Source organism: Bos indicus x Bos taurus, chromosome 1 (genome assembly GCF_003369695.1).
Source record: "Bos indicus x Bos taurus breed Angus x Brahman F1 hybrid chromosome 1, Bos_hybrid_MaternalHap_v2.0, whole genome shotgun sequence".
Lineage (NCBI taxonomy): Eukaryota > Metazoa > Chordata > Mammalia > Artiodactyla > Bovidae > Bos > Bos indicus x Bos taurus.
The window spans coordinates 81888765-81912449 of record NC_040076.1 but is presented as its reverse complement, the minus strand read 5'-3'; the positions used below and the strand labels follow the sequence as shown (position 1 = coordinate 81912449).

At 38.7% G+C, this 23685-nt stretch overlaps 1 protein-coding gene across 8 annotated transcripts in view; it reads left to right on the top strand.

The window, feature by feature from the left end:
* The window catches only part of VPS8 (VPS8, CORVET complex subunit), a 295955-nt gene that overhangs the window by 218111 nt on the left and 54159 nt on the right, over positions 1-23685 (top strand). For all 8 annotated transcript variants that reach the window (XM_027539052.1, XM_027539061.1, XM_027539070.1 and 5 more), the window contains 2 exons: positions 609-778; positions 4438-4603. In XM_027539052.1, coding sequence (XP_027394853.1) covers positions 609-778; positions 4438-4603 — 336 coding nt within the window. The remainder of the gene's footprint in view (positions 1-608; positions 779-4437; positions 4604-23685) is intronic.

Here is a 23685-nt window from a genome sequence, read left to right as displayed (position 1 = left end):
TGTGAAATACCTTTATGTGACTTAATGACAGATGTCACAGTCTTGAGTAGATTTAAATAGCTTTTAAGTGCTGATTGGAAAATGTGATCTCTTGCCCAAGGGAGATGAAAAATGAGTAATGACCATTAGCTTTTCCAGTGAAAAGTTAATGTGGAATATTGCTATGGATGCAGTTTGTATTTAAAAAATCAGAGTATTTTTTTAACAATTGTTAGAACTTTGAGCAATTCAAAGAGAGCTTATTATATGAGTGTTAATAAATAAGTAGCTTTGGGTTAATCCAGTCATCTGAAAGCCATCAGTACCAAATTAAGCCACAATGATGGCAGAGCACTCATTTCTCCATAGTAACTAGTGACAGCCTTTTAATAATTATTTTGAGACTCTTGATGTAGTACTTATCAGTACTTGTGCATTGAAGTTAACCAGTTAAGTCTGAGGTGCTTTGATGTTTATTTGATCGATTTTATGCCTTTGTAGTATATTCCAATTCAGCTGTGGTTGAAAATGAAGCAAGTGCAATTGAGAGACTCAATTGACTCATCCCCTCTGTCTCTCACTTTATAAACAACTTTTTGTTGATTTCTTTTTATTTTTGTCATTCATAGACCCTGCTGGAAACGACAACTAGCCTTCTAAACCAAGATCTCCATTGGTCATTGTGTAACCTGAGAGCTTCAGTTACCAGAGGACTGAATCCCAAGCAGGATTACTGCTCTATTTGTTTGCAGCAGTACAAGAGACGCCAAGAAATGGCTGATGAAATTATTGTCTTTAGGTAAGAGAGGGAAGGAAACGTAGTACATATGAGTGTGTACATGTATTGCCAGGCAGGAGCACACATAGACACACAGCCCCAGTCCGCCATTCTGGCAGTGAACAAAACAAGGCAGAGTTCCTGTTCTCTTAGATCTTATATTCTGCATAGGGATCAGGGGGAAAGAGTATTAGAGTGGTCAGGTCACAAATAAATACAGATAATGAGAGCTATGGAGAGAAATAATACACAGGGTAAGGGGATGGGAAAAAGTGTTCAGGGTGAGAATGCTATTTTAAGATATGATAATGAGGAGAGATATGTCTAAGAAAGTGACATTTGTGCAGAATGCGAGTGGTAGGAGTGAAGGTTAGGAATATATTTTAAGAGAAGAGCTAACTTGCTGATGTGAAGTGACAGGCAAAAACATCTTCAGCCCAAGCTACTGAATGAATGTGGTACTGTCCTCTAAAATAAGAAGGAACAGGCATAAGGACCTAGGGAAATCAAGAGTTTTGTCTTGGAGATGTTAGGTTTGAGATGCCTTTTAAACATTTAAGTAGGAATGTCAGGTAGACAGCTATTCTAGTCAGAGATATGTCCTGGAAATATAAATTTAGAAATCATCAGCATGTAAATGATATTTAAAGCCACAATGCAAAGAGAGAAGAAGTCTAGTGTAAAAGTAGAAGGTTTGATCTCAGGAGGAAACAGCTCATCCGGAATATATAGATAGAGGCAGTGTAAGATGGACTCTAGAGCCAGGCTTTAAACCTTGAGTTCAAACCTTTACCCTTCCACTTCCTAGCTATTCCAGTGAAGTTGCTCAGTCGTGTCCAACTCTTTGCAACCCCATGGACTGTAGCCTACCAGGCTCCTCCATTCATGGAATTTTCCAGGCAAGAGTACTGGAGTGGGTTGCCGTTTCCTTCTCCTAGCTATTAGACTTTGACAAATCATTTCATCTCTTTACATCTTAGTTTGTTTATTTGTAAAGAGGGATAATAATGGTACCTACTTGCTAGAGTTTTTGTGAAGATTAAATGAGATAATTTACATAAGACACTTAAAACCATACTGACATACAGTAAGCACTGTATAAGTGTTAGCTTCTGTTTTTACAGATAAAGATTGGTAGATTTGGTGATTAGAAGGGAAAGTATTTCTTATCACATAAAGAGCCCATTCATTCAACAACTATTTATCAAACACACTATGTGTCAGGTACTGTTAGAAGGGATAGGGTACTAGATGAACAAAACAAAGGTTTTGCTCTCAGAGTTTACACTCTAGTGAAAGAGATAGACAAGTGAAATGCCAGATAGTAAATAACAGGGTGGGGAAAAAAAAAAGCATGTTAAGTGAGATGTAGAGTGTCTGTGGGAGAAGATGTTTTATGAAGAGTGGTCAGGGAGAACACCACTGTTAAGATGATTATGGACAGGTAGTTAAAAATGAATTAATTAATAAAAATGTAATAATTACCATGAGTAAATATGGTATAGAAGAGAGAGAACCCTGGGAACTAGTAATTTGTGAAGAGTTGTTAGGGAAACTTAAGTGACATTTGAGCAGAGACTTAAGGGAAGTTTCCATGCAATATTGGGGTAGAGTGCTCCAGACAGAGGATCAGCAAGTGCAGAAACCATGAGGCAGGTGCTTGGCATACTTCTCTGGAAGTGAGTGAGCAGGCTAGCATTGCCTGAGCAGAGTGAAGAGAAAATGATAAGAGATGACTTCAGCAGCCAAATCATGTAGGAACTAAATCATTATGAAGAATTACTCTTACTCTGATATGAAAAGCCATTGGATGGTTTTGAGGATAGGGTTGACACAATATAATCTATGTATTGAGGATCACTTTGACTGCTGTGGTGAGAACGGACTGCAGAATATCAAGGGTGAAAGTGGAATGACCATTTAGGCTAATCCAAGTGAGAGATCTCCAGGAGCATATTGGGCACCTACTGACCTGGGGAGTTCCTCTTTCAGTATCCTATCATTTTGCGTTTTCATACTGTTCATGGGGTTCTCAAGGCAAGAATACTGAAGAGGAACTAAAAAGCCTCTTGATGAAAGTGAAAGTGGAGAGTGAAAAAGTTGGCTTAAAGCTCAACATTCAGAAAATGAAGATCATGGCATCTGGTCCCATCACTTCATGGGAAATAGATGGGAGAAACAGTGGAAACAGTGTCAGACTTTATTTTTGGGGGCTCCAAACTTACTGCAGATGGTGACCGCAGTCATGAAATCAAAAGACGCTTACTCCTTGGAAGGAAAGTTATGACCAACCTAGATAGCATATTGAAAGGCAGAGACATTACTTTGCCAACGAAGGTCCGTCTAGTCAAGGCTATGGTTTTTCCTGTGGTCATGTATGGATGTGAGAGTTGGACTGTGAAGAAGGCTGAGCGCCAAAGAATTGATGCTTTTGAATTGTGGTGTTGGAGAAGACTCTTGAGAGTCCCTTGGACTGCAAGGAGATCCAACCAGTCCATTTTGAAGGAGATCAGCCCTGGGATTTCTTTGGAAGGACTGATGCTAAAGCTGAAACTCCAGTACTTTGGCCACCTTATGCGAAGAGTTGACTCATTGGAAAAGACTCTGATCTGGGAAGGATTGTGGGCAGGAGGAGAAGGGGACGACAGAGGATGAGATGGCTGGATGGCATCACTGACTCGATGGACGGGAGTCTGGGTGAACTCTGGGAGTTGGTGGTGGACAGGGACACCTGGCATGCTGCGATTCATGGGGTTGCAAAGAGTCGGACACGACTGAGCGACTAAACTGAACTTAACTGAAGTGAGAGATGGCCCAAGATGATTGTAATGAAGTAAGCAGTGATGGGATTCTGTATATATTCTGAAGGAATAGCTGACAAGATCTGTTTATAGATTGTATATGAGGTATGAAAGAAGGAATAGTTTTCGGCCTGAGAAACTGGAAGGCTCTAGTTACTATTTAAAGGCTGGATGAGAGTGTGCATTGAGGGTGGGGTTTGGTGGAAATCAAGAATTTGGTTTGGGGCATGTTACATATATGGGAGAGGATAGAGAAAAGATTTTAAAGACTATCGAAGAGAGAAAAGTATTGACTTCTGAGGTGGTCCAACGTTTCAGGTTGGAGAAATGAGAAGGAATCAGTGAAGATGACTTAGAATTACGCTCAACACTTACTTCTGCAAGTTCTATTTGGTAGCTTAATGTAATTAACAGGAAATTTCTTTGTAGTAATGATGTTAGAATTTACTGTATAGTAGTAACATTTTTGTGAATGCTTATAAATCAAATCATGACTCTCAAATTTGATGAGAAATACCACTCATGTCATTATCAAATGACTTATATAATTATTATTTTCCCCAGTTGACGTTGTTCAAACCATCTAAAGATGTTTCATAGTTTGAGAAATGAGCAGAAGTTCAACTCACCCCTGGGTAGTTTGTAGTCAGAGAACTGTGATGCTGTTGTCCTCACAACTGAAGTGTACAAATACATGAGTCTGGATTTTGAAAAAGAGAGGAGAGCAACAAGTAAATCTCTTTTCTTATTTCTTAACCTATATACCCACCAATGCATTTCAGCTTACTGGAAATAATTATCACTTTTAAATACTAATACAACTTAGGTTTGTGATTTTATGATAATGAAAAGTGTCAATTGGTTACCTTCATTTTGCAGCTGTGGCCATTTATATCACTCATTCTGTCTGCAAAGCAAAGAGTGCACCATAGAAATTGAAGGGCAAACAAGATGGACGTGCTACAAATGCAGCTCAAGTAACAAAGCAGGAAAGTTGAGTGAAAATTCATCTGAAGTTAAAAAGGGAAGGATAACCCCATCACAGGTAAAACTTGTTTTCATGTCAAGGTGGTGAGGGAAATGGCAACCCACACCAGTATTCTTGCCTGGAGAATTCCATGGACAGAGGAGCCTGGCAGGATACAGTCCATGGGGTTACCAAGAGTAGGACACGACTGAGTGACTGTCACTCTCACTCATGCAGATAGTCTTTTCTTAACAGTGTCTTTTAGACCTGGCCTCATTTTTTTTCAGGTCTTTTCAGGCCTCAGCAAATTTACTTAGTCTTCTGTTTCCTGCACCTTCCTCCATGCTGCCCTATCCTGTAGTTGACGTTAACATCACTTAGTGAAATGTTGAACCCATTGCTTTTTTCTCTCTGTTTTTGGCTTGAGAAACTGGAAGTCTGTAGTTGCGATTTATTTAGATGTGGAAGGTTAGAAGGGAGCATGCATTGGAGATGGGAGTATAGAGAAAAGAAAGGTTATAAAGATTATCGAAGATAGAAGGATTGACTTCTGAGGTGATCCAGCATTTCAGATTGGAGAAATGAGGAGCAATCAAAGATGATTTAGAATTATGTTTAAATCATCTAACTTATGCTAAATCTTTTCACTTTCATGCATTGGAGAAGGAAATGGCAACCCACTCCAGTGTTCTTGCCTGGAGAATCTCAGGGACGGGGGAGCCCGGTGGCTGCCGTCTATGGGGTCACACAGAGTCGGACACGACTGAAGTGACTTAGCATAGCATATGCTAAATCAATTAAACTTTGAATATTAAGTCAGAAGATAACCCAGGGAAAAAACTCTGACCTAGCTTCTCCCAGATAATAGTTCAAAGTTTCTGCACTCCTGTGGTAGCCACTAGTATCCATATTCATCCAGTAAATACAGAACCATGTGCCAGACACCATGTTAAATGCTAGAACAAGACATTTGTCTTACGGAGTTTGTATGACAACAAAATTATAAACAGATTTCCAGTAAGTGTTCTCCAGTTCTTTCTGACACCAATTACATGGTGTTTTTTCTATATTCAGTTCTGACACCAACTCTGTCAGTTCTCTGGGTTCCAACTGTATGCCCAGTTTTGCCATTCAGTTCTCATACCGACCACCAGAAATTAGTGTCAGACTTTATACATTTAAGGGTCCATTCCCAAGAGACTGTCCTTACTTCAGACACCAGTTACAAATGGGGTACCAGATTACATACTGTTCTATCTGACTTGACAAATTTAGGGGTCCCTATGATCCACTCCCCCAGGTTTAATAATTCAGTAGGACAATTCACAGAACTTGGGAACATGCTTTATGTTTACCTGTTTATTATAAAGGATAGTCAGGAATAGCCATATGAAAGAGATGCATAGGGCAAGGTAAGGGGGTGCCCGGAGCTTCCATGCCGTATCTTGGCATACCACCTTCTCAGTTATCGGTGTGCTCACCAACCCGGAAACTCCTTGAACCTCAACATTTAGGGGTTTTTATTGGAAGTTTCATTACCTAACCATGATTGATTAAATCACTGGCCATTAGTGCTTAGACTCAATATCTAGCCCCTCTCCCCTCTTCCTATATGGGGATGGGGGAAGGATTGGGAGGGAAGAACTGAAAGTTCCAAATCTCTAGTCATGGTTTGATCTTTCTGATGACCAGCTGCCATCCTGAAACTATGTAGGGGTCCCCAAGTACCAGTCATCTCATTAGCATTCAGAAGGCAGTCTATCACTCAGGAGAGTCTGAGAGTTTTAGGAACTATGTGATAGGAACCAGGGACAAAGACTGAATGATATTTTTTATTATACCACAAGTACTTACAGATGAACTGTGCTATAAAAGTAGATAATGAGCAGAGCTGATCTAGACATGAGATGTCATGGAAGATTTCTTCAAAGTGTTAGTTAGCTGCCCCCTAAGCAAAAAAAGAAGATAGAGTTTAAGCACAAGGATAGGCAGGAGGAGAAATATTCCAGGCAGAGGGAACAGTATATAGAATAAACAAAGCACCTCTGCAGGAACTAGACACTGAGTATGATTGGATCCAGAGGGTGAAAGAATGGTATTATATGAAATTAGTAAGTAAACAGGGACCATACTAATTATTTTTATGTTTGTGCTAAAGAAACAAGACATTGAAGGGCTTTAAAGAAGAATATATGATCAAAATAGTAGTTTTTTTTAAAGAATAGTGCTTTTAAAAGAACTGCAGTACAGAAAATGAAAGGAAAACAAGAATAGGTGAATGTAGGGAGACCCAAGAATATTGAAATTATTTTGTGGAAAGAAATAGTAACTTGTACTAGAATGGTGGAAGTTGGAATGGAGAAGAGAGTCATATGTGAGATGTGTTTGAGATGAGTACAAACATCAAAATAATTAATATGGTCCCTGTCTACCTCGCTAGCTTCATCTCATACTGCTCTTTCACCTTCTAGATGCAGTTATGCTCAACTTTTAATTCTATATTATTTTCTGCTTTACAACAGGTAACCTATATTTGAGAGGTAGAATTAATAGGACTTGGGATAATTAAATTGGTTGGTGATGAAGGGAAGACAGAGAGAAGAGTCAAAGATAGTACCCAGATTTCTTATTTGAACAACCAAATGGATGGTGGTACCATTTACTGAGATAGAAAGCAATAAATAAAGAACATACCTGAGGGTAAGACAGGAGTTAGAGATGTCTTCTGGATATACAGATGAAGATGTTCAATATGTTTCTGGATTGAAAATTTATTAGTCATCCAGTGCTTCCTTGTTCGCACTGGAAAGGAAAATCAGGAAAGGAAAGGAAAATCAGGTCCTGTGATTTCTAACATCTTTCCAAGCTGAATTCAAATGCAGATGTGGGAACCTTTATTTATGTAGACACCTAAGGCTTTGCATTTCGGTGTACTTCAGTTTTTTTCCCTCTTTCAGGTATATTCTGTTCATAAACAGATTGTGACTGAATGCATATTATCAATTAATTTTTTTTCTTTCTTTCTAGATAGCCCCCAGAGGCTAAAATATGCCTTTTTTTCCTTTTTAAAAAAATAGTTGTGTATGCAGTTATATATTTTAATACATAATTTACAAACAGTAAATTCACTTCTGCAAGTTTTGACAACTTCCTTTACAATCAAGACATAGAACAATATTACCACGTCCCTCAAAAGTCCCCCATAGCTCTTTGTAGTCAACCTCTCTTTTCACCCTCCAACCCCTGGCAACCACTGATCCATTGGGAGTTATTTAATACCAGGTGAGATAAAGATTGAAGTTCTTTCTTTTGAATGAAGGTATCCATTGAATTGCCTTTGTACCTTAATCAAAACCCAGTTGACCTTGTATATGTAGGTTTATTTCTAGACTTTCTGTTCTATTCCATTGATCTATATATCTGTCCTTGCTCCAAGACTGTGTCTTTATAATAAATCTGGATCAGATTGTGTGAGGCCTTCAAGTTTGTTCTTCTTTCTAACATTTGGCTATTCTACTTGCTTTTCCATATAAAGTAAAAAATCACCTTGTCAGTTTCTCTCCAAGATATTCATGCTGGGATTTTATTAGGATTGTGTTGACTATGTAGATAAATTGGGGGAGAGTTGACATCTTAATGATATTGAGTCCAATCCATTAACATGGTATAGCTCCAATTTATTTAAATTTTCCTTGATTTATTTCATCAATGTTTTGTAGTTTTTGGCATATAAATCTGGCATATGTTTTATAAGGTTCATGGGGAGGGAGGAGGGAGGAGGGTTCAGGATGGGGAACACATGTATACCTGTGGTGGATTCATTTTGATATTTGGCAAAACTAATACAATTATGTAAAGTTTAAAAATTAAATAAAATTAAAAAAAAAAAAAGGAAAAAGTTCGAAGAGCTAAAGCAATTTTAAAAAGGAATAAAGTAGGAGGAATTCCTTCCTGACATGAAGATCTTGTACGTAGCCACAATAATGTAGACTGTATGGTATTGGCTTTGTTACAAATGGGATTAAAAAAAATTATTTTCTTACTTGGAAATTAAGAGCTTTAAAAATTTTAATTTGTCATAGATATCTTGTAAAATATAATAAAAGTAAATGTTAGAAAACAAAACCCAAAAAAAAGTATTTAATGACTTGATATTACATATCTTACTGTTTTATATTTCAATTTCTAATTGTTCATTGCTAAAATATAGAAATACAATTTATTTTTGCATACTGACTTTGTATCTAGTGACCAGTGGCCTTACTAAGCTTACTTATGAGTACTTTTTTGTATATTTTTTGGTATTATCTACATAATCATATCAAATGCAAATAATGACTGTTGTATTTGTTTGTTTCCAGTGTTTCTTTTTCTTGCCCTATTGCATTGGTCTCTAGAACACAATTGAATAACAATGGTGAGAATCACAATTGAATAACAATGGTGAGAATAGACATCCTTGTCTTGTTACTGATTGTAGGGGGAAGTATTCATTTTTCATTATTCAATATAATGTTAACTGTAGGCTTTTGGTATGTAACCTTTGTATCATGTTTAGGATGTTCCCTTTTACTCCATGTTCTGTTGAGAATTTGTTCCAAGAATGGATGTTGAATTTTGAAGACATTTGTACTACATTGGTTGCCGTGTTCCCATATCTGCACACCCCACACAAGAAAGTAATCTGTTTCATTGACTTTCCTCTTGCCTGCTCTCAGAACATTGAGAGAAGGGAAATTATTTTGAAATTGGATCTGTATGTCAAAGGAAGCTTCATTTCTGAGGTTATCCTATTCTGCAGGGCAGAGGAAATGAGTCCAACCTTTTCATTTCTTTAGGAAACTCCAGTGGGATTACTGATCATCATCTTGAAAATCTGTTTGATGCTTCCTAATTAATAAAGGAAAATAGAAGGAGAACTATTTTGGATTCCTTATATTTTCTAGCTGTCTGTCTCCTTTGGTTTTCTTAGTAAGATTTTGTAAAAGGATCTAGTGGGTTGGTAATGGAAGGAAACAGAAGATGAAATTTATCAAATATATGCTTTAGATATGAATATGATAATCTTCACAACAACTTTAGCTGAAGGAACTGTATGTAGCTCAGAGAAGGAGGACCAGTATTTGAAATCAAGTTTTTAAAATCATCATCACTCTGTTTTCCTTCTTCCTAACTGTTCTCTTTTTAGTATTCTGACTTTATTGAAATCTGGTAAAGGTTATTTTTAAAGTTCAGTTTAGTTGCTTAGTCGTGTCTGACTATTTGCAACCCCATGGAATGCAGGATGTCAGGCTTCCCTGTCCATCCCCAACTCCCAGAGCGTACGCAGTCAGACTTGTGTCCATCAAGTAGGTGATGTCATCCAACCATCTCATCCTCTGTCTTCCCCTTCTCCCTCCACCTTCAATCTTTCCCAGCATCAGGGTATTTTCCGATGAGTCCGTTCTTCACATCAGGTGGCCAAAGGATTGGAATTTCGCTTCAGCATCAGTCCTTCCAATGAATTGATTTCCTTTAGGATTGACTGGTTGGATCTTGCAGTCCATGGGACTCTCAAGAGTCTTCTCTTGAGAAGTTCACAGTTCAAAAGCATCAATTCTTCGGTGCTCAGCTTTCTTTATAGTCCAACTCTCACACCCATACATGACTACTGGAAAAACCATAGCTTTGATTGGATGGACCTTTGTTGGCAAAGTAATGTCTCTGCTTTTTAATATGCTGTCTAGGTTGGTCATAGCTTTTCTTCCAAGGAGCAAGTGTCTTTTAATTTCATGGCTGCAGTCACCATCTGCAGTGATTTTGGAGCTCCCAAAAATAAAGTCTCTCACTGTTGCCATTGTTTCCCTTTCTATTTGCCATAAAGTGATGGGACCAGATGCCATGATCTTAGTTTTATGAATGTTGAGTTTTAAGCCAACTTTTTCACTCTCCTGTTTCACTTTCATCAAGAGTCTCTAGTTCTTCTTCACTTTCTGCCGTAAGGGTGGTGTCATCTGCATATCTGAGGTTATTGATAATTCTCCTGGCAGTCTTGATATTCACCTTATGCTTCATGCAGCCTGGCATTTCACATGATGTACTCTGCATGTAAGTTAAATAAGTAGAGTAACAATATACAGCCTTGACCTACTCCTTTCCCGATTTGGAACCAGTCTGTTCTTCCGTGTTCGTTTCTAACTGTTGCTTCTTGATCTGCATACAGATTTCTCAGGAGGGTAGGTGAAGTGGTCTGATACTCCCATCACTTTAAGAATTTTCCACAGTTTGTTGTTCTCCACACAGTCAAAGGCTTTGGCGTAGTCAATAAGGCAGAAGTAGATGTCCTTCTGGAACTCTCTCGCTTTTTTGATGATCCAACGAATGTTGGCAATTTGATCTCTGGTTCCTCTGCCTTTTCTAAATCCAGCTTGAACATCTGGAAGTTCATGGTTCATGTATTGTTGAAGCCTGGCTTGGAGAATATTGAGCATTACTTTGCTAGTGTGTGAGATGAGTGCAATTGTGTGGTAGTTTGGACATTCTTTGGCATTGCCTTTATTTTTTAAAGTACAATGATACTATGTTGACTGTGCTAACTTGAGATTTCTTACCATTGTATGAACCATTCACATTTTTAATTGTAAGAAAATTTTAAATGAAGATACTAATTCTATACATGATGGTTTTTATTAAGCTTAATTTCATGAGAGTTCTACTTTGCTCTTTCTAATTTCCTTCAAAAATCTGTCACCCTTGGTTATTAAGTTCCTAATCTGTGCATGGAGAGAAACAGAGGTGTGTGTCCCAGTGACTCCAAAATCAAGCTGAGACTGCCAGTCAGCTTCCACCTGTTGCTTTCTGTCCTCAGTAAATAACTGAATACATTTGAAACTTTTCACTGCCTTTGTAATATGATCCTTCTGTCAAATAGCTTTTTATTTCATCCTTTTCCAAGACTTGAGATGATTGACTTTTTACTTCTTCAGTTACTGACTCTTATTCAACAGGATACAAGTGACCCTCAGACCTGTGGTTTTCTTGGATAAAATCTTTTTTCTTGCCTCTTTCATTTCTGTTTTTCACAACTAATCAATATATATCAGCCATAACTCTGACATGTCAGTTTTCTCCCAACAGTTCTACACAGGCATGATTGGATTTATTCTCCCAGAAAGTCTGCTTTCCTCTATAACAAGTTCTTTATTCTTTGCCAGGAAATGTAACAGAAATGACTCAGATTTCTTTCTTTCTTCCCTTATTATCACTCCCTCTCCCCTTAGGTTTACAGTAGGCCAATCGGGATATAGGTCCAAAGAATAGACCTTGCAAGTTGAATTTTCTATTTTGTATCCTCATATATAACTCACAGATAAAATACGTTTGAGAAACTAATTTCAACTGAAATACTCATCCTGCTTTTATCTTAGATTATTCTTTTATTAAATTTAGAGTAGCAAATAACCACCTGTATTGGCACTGATTAGCATTAGAAGAAATTAACTTACTATTATTCATTTTAAAAATAATAATTCTTGGCCAGCAGGCAGCTTAATATAAATTCAAAGAAATATAATGAAAAATGTACTAGATTTTAGTTTTAACATTAATTAACAGGGCAGAAAGTGAAGAGGAACTAAAAAGCCTCTTGATGAAAGTGAAAGTGGAGAGTGAAAAAGTTGGCTTAAAGCGCAACATTCAGAAAACGAAGATCATGGCATCCGGTCCCATCACTTCATGGGAAATAGATGGGGAAACAGTGGAAACAGTGTCAGACTTTATTTTTCTGGGCTCCAAAATCACTACAGATGGTGACTGCAGCCATGAAATTAAAAGACGGTTACTCCTTGGAAGGAAAGTTATGACCAACCTAGATAGCATATTCAAAAGCAGAGACATTACTTTGCCAACAAAGGTCTGTCTTGTCAAGGCTATGGTTTTTCCTGTGGTCATGTACGGATGTGAGAGTTGGACTATGAAGAATGCTGAGCGCCGAAGAATTGATACTTTTGAACTGTGGTGTTGGAGAAGACTCTTGAGAGTCCCTTGGACTGCAAGGAGATCCAACCAGTCCATTCTGAAGGAGATCAGCCCTGGGATTTCTTTGGAAGGAGTGATGCTGAAGCTGAAACTCCAGTACTTTGGCCACCTCGTGCGAAGAGTTGACTCATTGGAAAAGACTCTGATGCTGGGAAGGATTGTGGGCAGGAGGAGAAGGGGACGACAGAGGATGAGTTTGCTGGATGGTATCACTGACTCGATGGACGTGAGTCTGAGTGAACCCCAGGAGTTGGTGATGGATAGGGAGGCCTGGCGTGCTGTGATTCATGGGGTCACAAAAAGTTGGACACGACTGAGCGACTGAACTGAACTGAACTGAAAGCTCTTGACAGCTGAAAGCTCTTGTTAGCTCTTGTAAGCTAACACATTATTATGTGCCAGAAATATTCCAATTGTTATTTCTCTTAAAACTTAAAAAACTGAGAGCACACACAAAAAAGAAAGCTACAGGCCAATGTCAGTGATGAACATAGATGCAAAAATCCTCAACAAAATTTTAGCAAACAGAATTCAGCAACACATCAAAAAGCTTACACACCATGATCAAGTAGGGTTTATTCCAGGGATGCAAGAATTCTTCAATATATGCAAATAAGTCAATATGATGCACCATATTAACAAATTGAAAGATTAAAAGCCATATGATAATCTCAATAGATGCAGGAAAAGCCTTTGACAAAATTCAGCACCCATTTATGATTAAAACTCTTTAAAAAATGGACATATAAGGAACCTACCTCAACATAGTAAAGGCCATATATGGCAAGCCTAGAGCAAACATTATTCTCAATGGTGAAAAACTGAAAGCATTCCCCCTAAGATCAGGAACAAGACAAGGGTGTCCACTTTCACCACTATTATTCAATATAGTTCTGGAAGTCCTAGCAACAGCAATCAAAGAAGAAAAATAAACGGAATCCAGATCAGAAAAGAAGAAGAAAAGCTCTCACTGTTTGCAGATGACATGATACTGAACATAGAAAACACTAAAGATAGTATCCAAAATTACTAGAGCTAATCAGTGAATTTAGCAAAGCTTCAGGATACAGAATCAATACACAGAAATTACTTGCATTTCTATATACTAGCAGTGAAAAATCAGAGAAATTAGGGAATCAGTCCCATTCACCATTGCAACAAAAAGAATTAAATATCTAGGAATAAACGTACCTTAGTAGACAAAAGAATGGTACACAGAAAATTATAAGACACTGATGAAAGAAATCAAAAATGACATAAACAGATGGAAAGATATTCCATATTCCTGGGTAGTAAGAATCAATATTGTGAAAATGACTATATTACCAAATGCAATCTACAGATTCAGTGCAATCCCTATCAAATCACCAATGGCATTTTTCACAGAACTAGAACAAAAAATTTCACAATTCATATGGAAACACAAAAGACCCTGAATAACCAAAGCAGTCTTGAGATGGAAGAGTGGAGCTGGAGGAATCAACCTTCCTGATTTCAGATTATACTACAAAGCTACAGTCATCAAGACAGTATGGTCTTGATGGAACAACCAGAAATAAACCCATGCACCTATGGGTACCTTATTTTGACCAAGAAGGCAAGAATATACAATGGTGCAGAGATAGCCACTTCAATAAATGGTGCTGGGAAAACTAGACAACTACATGTAAAAGAATGAAATTAGAACACTTCCTAACACCATACACAAAGAGAAACTCAAAAAGGATTAAAGACCTAAATGTAAGACCAGAAACTATAAAACTCATAGAGGAAAACATAGGCAGAACACTCGAAGACATAAAGCAAGATCCTCTATGACCCATCTCCTAGAGTAATGGAAATAAAACAAAATTAAACAAGTGGGACCTGATTAAACTTAAAAGCTTTTTCACAGTAAAGGAAACTACAAACAAGGTGAAAAGACAACCCTCACAATGGGAGAAAATAGTAGCAAATGAAACAACTGACAAAGGATTAATTTCCAAAATATACAAGCAGCTCATACAACTCAATGCCAGAAAAACAAACAACCCAATCCAAAAGTGACCTAAAAAAAGACCTAAACAGACATTTCTCCAAAGAAGACATACAGATGGCTAACAAACACATGAAAAGATGCTCAGTATTGCTCATTATTAGAGAAATGCAAATCAAAACTGCAACGAGATGTTACCTCACACCAGTCAGAATGGCTATCATCAAAAAGTCTACAAACAATAAATTCTGGAGAGGGTGTGGAGAAAAGGGAACCCTCTTGCACTGTTGGTGGGAATGTAAATTGATACAGCCACTATGGAAGACAGTGTGGAAATTCCTTTAAAAACTGGGAATAAAACCACCATATGACCCAGCAATCCCACTCATAGGCATATACCTAGGAGGAAACCAAAATGGAAAAAGACGCATGTATCCCATTGTTCATTGCAGCACTGTTTACAATAGCAAGAACATGGAAGCAACCTAGATATCCATAGACAGATGAATGGATACAGAAGTTGTGGTACATATACCCAATGGAATATTACTCAGCCATAAAAAGGAATCATTTGAATCAGTTCTAATGAGGTGGATGAACCTAGAGTCTATTATACAGAGTAAAGTAAGTCAGAAAGATAAATACCGTATTCTAATTCACGAATACGAAATCTAGAAAAATGATACTGAAGAATTTATCTACAGGGCAGCAACAGAGAAACAGACATAGAGAATAGACTTATAGACATTGTGAGAGGGGAGGAGAGGGTGAGATGTATGGGAAGAGTAACATGGAAACTTACATTACCATATGTAAAGTAGATAGCCAACAGAAATCTGCTGTATGGCTCTGAAAACTCAAACAGGGGCTCTGTGTCAACCTAGAGGGGTGGAATGGGGAGGGGAATGGAAAGGAATTTCAAAAGGGAGGAGATATATGTATAACTATGGCTGATTCAGAGAAGGCAGTGGCACCCCACTCCAGTACTCCTGGAAAATCCCATGGGCAGAGGAGCCTGGTAGGCTGCAGTCCACGGGGTCGCTAAGAGTCGGATGCGATTGAGCGACTTCACTTTCACTTTTCACTTTCACACATTGGAGAAGGACATGGCAACCCACTCCAGTGTTCTTGCCTGGAGAATCCCAGGGACGGGGGATCCTGGTGGGCTGCCGTCTATGGGGTCGCACAGAGTCGGACACGACTGAAGCGACTTAGCAGCAGCATGGCTGATTCATGTTGAGGTTTGACAGAAAACAGCAAAATTCTGTAAAGCAATTATCCTCCAATAAAAAATTAATTTAAAAATAATAAATTTTTTAAAAAACAAGAGCATTTAGAGACTAATCAGAAAGTCTTATTATGTATAGCTTGATATCTTTTTCAGATTTGGATATATCATCCCTTTTCAGTAAATGACCAGATACAGCAGTCAAATATCAGAGTTTTTTGTTTTTTCCGGTAAGAGATAAATATGCAAAGAAGAAGGGGATTGAAAATAAACATATAGATGCCTAGTCATCCTTAACAATCGCAGAAGGAGAGAATGAGAAGAAGCTGATACTTTCCCTGGTACTTGGAGTTTGTTTTATTTCTTGGTTTTTAGAATTGTATAAGAAAATGTTTGATTTTGGGGGATAAATCTACACATAATGTCAGATGGAAGTATTTACAACTTTGAAGAAATTATTCAGTAAATGACATTTGTTAATGCTCACTGGTCATAATTTTCTGTTAACCATTGTACATTGTTTATTCATCCCAGTATAAATTGGAGATTTGTTTTACATGCTATTTAATGAAATAGGAAAACTGGTATTAAGGCCCTGTTGTCATTTCTCTGTTTTCACAGAATGTTAGCTCACTGTTATGTTAGATTCAAATGAAATTCTAAAAAATGAATTTTGAAGATAGAAGCATTTCTCAAAAGAGTACCTTCTAAATTAAACTTACAGATGAAATGAATATTAATATGTCTCAGAAGTACAGAGAGGTGATAAATAATCCTAATATAAATGCATCTTTTTGAGGAGACTTATGCTCATTTTCCAATATTCTTGTTATTATATACTAGTATTAAGTGATTCATTACTTCAGCTCATATATAATGTATACCTTGTTATTCATTTGCTCAGTTGTGTCTTGCTATGGACTACAGCACACCAGGCTTCCCTGTCCTTCACTATCTCCTGGAGTATGCTCAAACTCATGTCCATTGAGTCAGTGATGCAATCCAACTATCTCATCCTCTGTTGTCCGCATCTTCTCTTGCCCTCAATCTTTCCTAGCATTAGGGTCTTTTCCAGTGAGTTGGTTCTTCGTGTAAGGTGCCCAGGGTATTAGAGCTTCAGCTTCAGCATCAGTTCTTTCAAGGAGTATTCAGGGTTGATTTCCTTGCTATCCAAGGGACTGTTAAGAGTCTTCTCCAATGCCACAGTTCAAAAGCATCAATTGTTTGGCACTCAGCCTCCTTTATGGTCCATCTCACATCCGTACATGACTACTGGAAAAACCAAAGCTTTGACCAGATGGACCTTTGTGGGCAAAGTGATGTCTGTGCTTTTTAATATGCGGCCTAGGCTGGTCATAGCTTTTCTTCCAAGGAGCAAGCATCTTTTATTTCATGGCTGCAGTCACCGTCTTCAGTGATTTTGGAGCCCAAGAAAATAGTTTGTCACTGTTTCCCATTGTTTCCCTTTCTATTTGCCTTAAAGTGATGGGACCAGATGCCATGATCTTAGTCTTTTGAATGTTGAGTTTTAAGCCAACTTTTCACTCTCCTCTTTTACCTTCATCAGGAGGATCTTTACTGCCTCCTCACTTTGTGCCATAAGGTGTCATCTGCTTATCTGAAGTTATGGATATGTCTTCCAGCAGTCTTGATTCCAGATTGATCTTCATCCAGCCCAGCATTTCCCATGATGTACTCTACATATAAGTTAAATAAGCAGGGTGACAATATACAGCCTTGATATACTACTTTCTCAATTTTGAACCAGTCTGTTGTTCTATGTCTGGTTCTAATTGTTGCTTCTTGACCTGCATACGGATTTCTCAGGAGGCATGTAAACTGGTCTGGTATTCCTATCTCTTGAAGAATTTTCCACAGTTTGTTGTGATCCACACAGTCAAAGGTTTTAGCATAGTCAGTGAAGCAAAAGTAGATGTTTTTCTGGAATTCCATTGCTTTTTCTTTGATCCAGCAAATGTTGGCAATTTGATCTCTGATTCCTCTGCCCTTTGCAAATCCAGCTTGTACATCTGGAAGTTCTTGGTTCACATACTTTGAAGCCTAGCTTGAAGGATTTTGAACATTACCTTCCTAGTATGTGAAATGAACACAATTGTGTGGTAGTTTGAACATGCTTTGACATAGTGGAATTGGAATGAAAACTGACCTCTTCCAGTCCTGTGGCCACCATTGAGTGCTTCACTTTAACAGCATCATCTTTTAGGACTTGAAATAGCTCAGCTGAAATTCCATCACCTCCACTAGCTTTGTTTGTAGTAATGCTTCCTAAGGCCTACTTGATTTCATACTTGAGGATGTCTGGCTCTAGGTCAGTGACCACACCATCATGATTATCTGGGTTATCGAGACCTTTTTTGTACAATTCTATGTATTCTTGCCACCTCTTTTTGATATCTTCTGGTTCTGTTAGATCCATACCGTTTCTATCCTTTATTTTGTCCATCTTTGTATGAAATGTTCCCTTGGTATCTCTGATTTTCTTGATGAGATCTCTAGTTTTTTCCATTCTATTGTTTTCCTGTATTTCTTTGTGTTGTTCACTTAAAAAGGCTTTCTTATCTCTCCTTGCTATTCTTTGGAACTCTGCATTCAAATGGGTATATCTTTCCTTTTCTCCTTTGCCTTTCACTTTTCTTTTCTCAGCTGTTTGTAAGGCCTCCTCAGACAACCATTTTGCCTTGTTGAATCCCTTTTTCTTGGGGATGGTTTTGGTCACCACCTCATGTACAGTGTTAAAACCCTCCATCCATAGTTCTTCAGTAGCATATTGGGCACCTACGCACCTGGGGAGTTCATCTTTCAGTGTCCTATCTTTTTGCCTTTTCATACTGTTCATGGAGTTCTCAAGGCAAGAATACTGAAGTCGTTTGCCATTCCCTTCTCCAGTGGACCACATTTTGTCAGAAATCTCCACCATGACCCATTCGTCTTGGGTGGCCCTACACGGCATGGCTTAGTTTCATTGAGTTAGACAAAGCTGTGGTCCCTGTGATCAGATTGACTAGTTTTCTGTGATTATGGTTTCAGTCTGTCTGCCGTCTGAGGCCCTTTCTCAGTGCCTACCGTCTTAGTGGGGTTTCTCTTACCTTGGACATGGGGTATCTCTTCACAGCTGCTCCAGCAAGCGCAGCCACTGCTCCTTAGTTTGGATATGGGGTATCTCTCCACGGCTGCCACTCCTGACCTTGGATGTGGGGTATTTCCCCTTGGCTGCTTGCTGCTCCAGCGCCACGCAGACGCCACTCAGGCGTCAGCAGTATGTGAACTGTGAACTTCCAGTTGTTCAAGCTGGATTTAGAAAAGGCAGAGGAACCAGAGATCAAATTGCCAACAATTGCTGGATCATCAAAAAAACAAGAGAGTTCCAGAAAAACATCTATTTCTTCTTTATTGACTATGCCAAAGCCTTTGACTGTGTGGATCACAAGAAACTGTGGAAAATTCTGAAAGAGATGGGAATACCAGACCACCTGACCTGCCTCTTGAGAAACCTGTATGCAGGTCAGGAAGCAACAGTTAGAACTGGACATGGGACAGTGGACTGGTTCCAAATCAGGAAAGGAGTACGTCAAGGCTGTATATTGTGACCCTGCTTATCTAACTTATATGCAGAGTACATCATGCAAAACGCTGGGCTGGATGAAGCACAAGCTGAAATCAAGATTGCCGGGAGAATACAGTATACTAATGCATATATATGGAATTTAGAAAGATGGTAACAAGATTGCTGGGAGAAATATCAATAACCTCAGATATGCAGGTGACACCACCCTTATGGCAGAAAGTGAAGAAGAACTAAAGAGCCTCTTGATGAAAGTGAAAGAGGAGAGTGAAAAAGTTGGCTTAAAGCTCAACATTCAGAAAACGAAGATCATGGCATCTGGTCCCATCACTTCATGGGAAGTAGATGGGGAAACAGTGGAAACAGTAGCAGACTTTATTTTGCGGGGCTCCAAAATCACTGCAGATGGTGACTGCAGCTGAGAAATTAAAAGATGCTTACTTCTTAGAAGGAAAGTTATGACCAACCTAGACAGCATATTAAAAAGCAGAGATATTACTTTGCCAACTAAGGTCCATCTAGTCGAGGCTATGGTTTTTACATTAGTCATGTATGGATGTGAGAGCCGGACTATAAAGAAAGCTGAGCACCAAAGAATTCATGCTTTTGAACTGTGGTGTTGGAGAAGACTCTTGAGAGTCCCTTGGACTGCAAGGAGATCCAACCAGTCCATCCTAAAGGAAACCAGTCCTGCATATTCATTGGAAGGACTGATGCTGAAGCTGAAACTCCACTACTTTGGCCACCTGATGCAAATAACTGACTCATTGGAAAAGACCCTGATGCTGGGAAAGATTGAAGGCAGGAGGGGAAGGGAATGACAGACGATGAGATGGATGGCATCACTGACTCAATGGACATGAGTTGGTGATGGACAGAGAGGCCTGGTGTGCTGCAGTCCTTGGGGTCACAAAGAGTCAGACACTACTGATAATTGGTGGTCAGAAAATATCTGTCTGCAGAGGTAAGAAGGGTTCAGCCCTGGACGAACATTCAAGGCAAAAGATAACAGCAGGCAAAAAGGAACAGAGGAGGAAGTAACTTGTTCAAGGAATTGAAAAAGATCAGTCTGGAACATAGTGATAAAGGGGAACATGGCAAAGAATGAGGTTTAAGAGGTAGGGAGGGCCGGATCCTTATTAGCTTGTAAGATTCTGGTAAAGAGTTTAGTTTATATTCTTACAGTAAAAGTAAGAAGAGTTTAAAACAAGGGAATTGATACTATCCATTGATTGTGATTGTGGAAAATGTGTAGACAGCCACACCACTATTACCATCCAAGTTTTCACCTCTTTGCCAGAGCAGTGTAACAATCAGATTTTTAAGGTTCTATAAATTTTTTCACTTTCCTTTGATCCAGAAAAAGCTTGAAGAGGAAGACAATAGTACCAAAAAAAGTGTTTCCAGTCTTTACACAGAACTAAAGTTTTACTGGAAATATAGGCAAATGGTATAAAAAGTTTTGTTGTCCAATAAAATGTGAAAAAGTGTTCAACTTTACCAATGATCAAAGCAATACCAGTTAAAACAGCAATATGATACCACTTTTTAAAATGTATTAAACTTTCAAATTTTTAAAAATACATATTAAACTGGCATATTTTAAAAGTACTAATGCATTTATGATGGGGATGTGAGGAGACAGACTAGTGGGAATGCATATTTGTACAAGTCCACAGTCTCTTATCCAAATCCTTTTAGCCAGATATGTCTCATAATTCAGAATTTTTTTGTTTTTTTAAGAATGGTAATACAGAGACTTCCATTTCACTAGGAGTCTTTTGTGAAGAAAATGGTCAAAATATATAAAGCAGTGATTCTCAAGACATTGGACCTCAAGCAGTGAAGGATAATGACCCCTGAGAGACAATTAACAAATTATATAAATCCTAGCATTACCGCCTAACGTACTCCTGGAGGAAAGTTTCCAAGCCATTGCACAGGGAGGGAGAACCGAGGCAGAGTTCATCAGGGTCTCTGAGTTGAGACAGAGCAGGGAGTCCAAGGAAGACAGGTGGCTAGAGTTCACAGGACAGACTATTGGACGGAAAAGAGCCACACAAAGGGCTCCGGAGAGCTGTAGAAGGCAACCTTGCATTGAATACTGACCCATTAGTGTGTGGGGAAATGACTCAAGGCCAGAAAAAGAAGTACCCAAAATATTAGGGGTAGCAGTGCCTCAGATTCATTGAGAGCCAGAAATATTGCAAACCTGGAAAGCATAATAACTCACAGGGCAGCACTGAGAGTACTAAGTAAGGTTTTGACCCCAGTATTTTGGGGAAATTTAACCCTAGATTAACTGCTGTTTTGATCCCACCTAACAAAACTTAAAAGCAGAATCTAAAACAATCAAATTATTTCCATGTAGTTTAACAACATCACAGAGCAAAGTTCAATAATATGTTAAGGATTATAAAAGTATCTAACTGAACAAAGTAGAATTCACAGTGCCTGGCATTTGATAAAAAATTACAAGGCATGCAAGAAAGCAGGAAAATACGTCATAAAAAGGATAAAAAAATCAATTACATGACATTCTGGAAAAGGCAAAACTATGGAGACAGTAAAAAGATCAGTGTTTATTTGCGGGGAGAAGAAAGGGAAGGATGAATAAATGGAACAGAATTTTTAGGGCAGTGAAAATACTCTGTATGATACTGTAAAGATGGATATGTGTCTTTACATGTTTGTTCAACTCCACAGAATATGCAGTGCCAAGAGTGAGCCCTAATGTAAACTGTGGATTTTGGATGGAGGTAATGTGTCCATGTAACACGTCACCAGTTACAACAGATGCACCTCTCTGGTGGGAGATGTTGATAACAGGGCAAACTCTGCATCTGTGGGAGTATGGCATATACATAGTTTCTCTGTACTTTCCTCTCAGTTTTGCTATGAACCTAAAACTGCTATTAAAAAATTGTCTTAAGAAAACAGTCCATTGAAACAGACCCAGAAATGGCGCATATGCTAGGATTAGTAGACAAGAACAGCTATTATAATTGTATTCCATATGTTGAAGAAGCTAGAGGAAAGATTGAACATGTTAGAGAGATGGAAGTTATGAAGAGCCAATCAAACATCTGGAGATTAAACCTTGAATGTATGAGATGAACACACTAGATGGAATTAACAGCATAATGAGCATTGCAGAATGATTAGTGAACTTGACTTTATAACTGTAGAAACTATCCTGAATCAAATACACACTGAAAAGAAACAGATAACTATGGATTATAGAACTGCTTGAACAGGCAAAATACAAATGTCATTGGAGTTCTGAAAGAAGTAGGGGCAGGGATAGTACAGAAAAAAATGTTTGTAGAAATGTAATGTTGTTGTTCAGTCACCCAGTGGTGCCCGACTCTGCAGACCCAGGGACTGCAGCACACCAGGCCTCCATGTCCCTCACCATTTCCCAGAGTTTGCCCAAGTTCATGTTCATTGCGTAGGTGGTGCTGTCCACCCATCTCATCTTCTGATGCCCTCTTCTCCTGCCCTCAATCTTTCCCAGCATCAGGGACTTTACCAATGAGTCCTCTGTTTGCATCAGATGACCAGAATACTGGAGATTCAGCTTCAGCATCAGTCCTTCCAGTGAATATTCAGGTTGATCTCCATTAAGATTGACTGGTTTGATCCCCTTGCTGTCCAAGGGACTTTCAGGAGTCTTCTCCAGCACCACAGTTCAAAGGCATGTATTCATTTGGCATTCTGCCTTCTTTATGGTGCAGGTCTCACAACCGTACATGACCACTGGGAAGACCATAGCCTTGACTATATGGACCTCTGTTGGCAGAGTAATGTCTCTGCTTTTCAACACACGTCTAGGTTTGTCATTGCTTTCCTGCCCAGAGCAATCATCTTCTGATTTCATGGCTTCAGTCACCATCCGCAGTGATTTTGGAGCCAACAAGAGGAAATCTGTCACTGCTTCCACCTTTTCCCCTTCTATTTGCCATGTAGTAATGGGGCCGGATGCCGTGATCTTAGTTTTTTAATATTTAGTTTTAAGCTGGCTCTTTCACTATCCTCTTTCACCATCATCAAGAGGCTCTTTAGTTCCTCTTTGCATTCTGCCGTTAGAGGGGTATCATCCACTTATCTGAGGTTGTTGATGCTTCTCCTGCCTGTCTTGATTCTGGCTTGTAATCATCCAGCCTGGCATTTCTCATAATGTGCTCAGCGTATAGGTTAAACAAACGGGGTGATAGCAGACAGCCCTGTTGTACTCCTTTCTCAGTCTTGAATCAATCAGTTGTTCCCACACAGGGTCCTAACTGTTGCCTCTTGACCCCCATACAGGTTTCTCAGAAATGTAACACAGAGTCCCAGTCCCAATAATGGCCTGTATT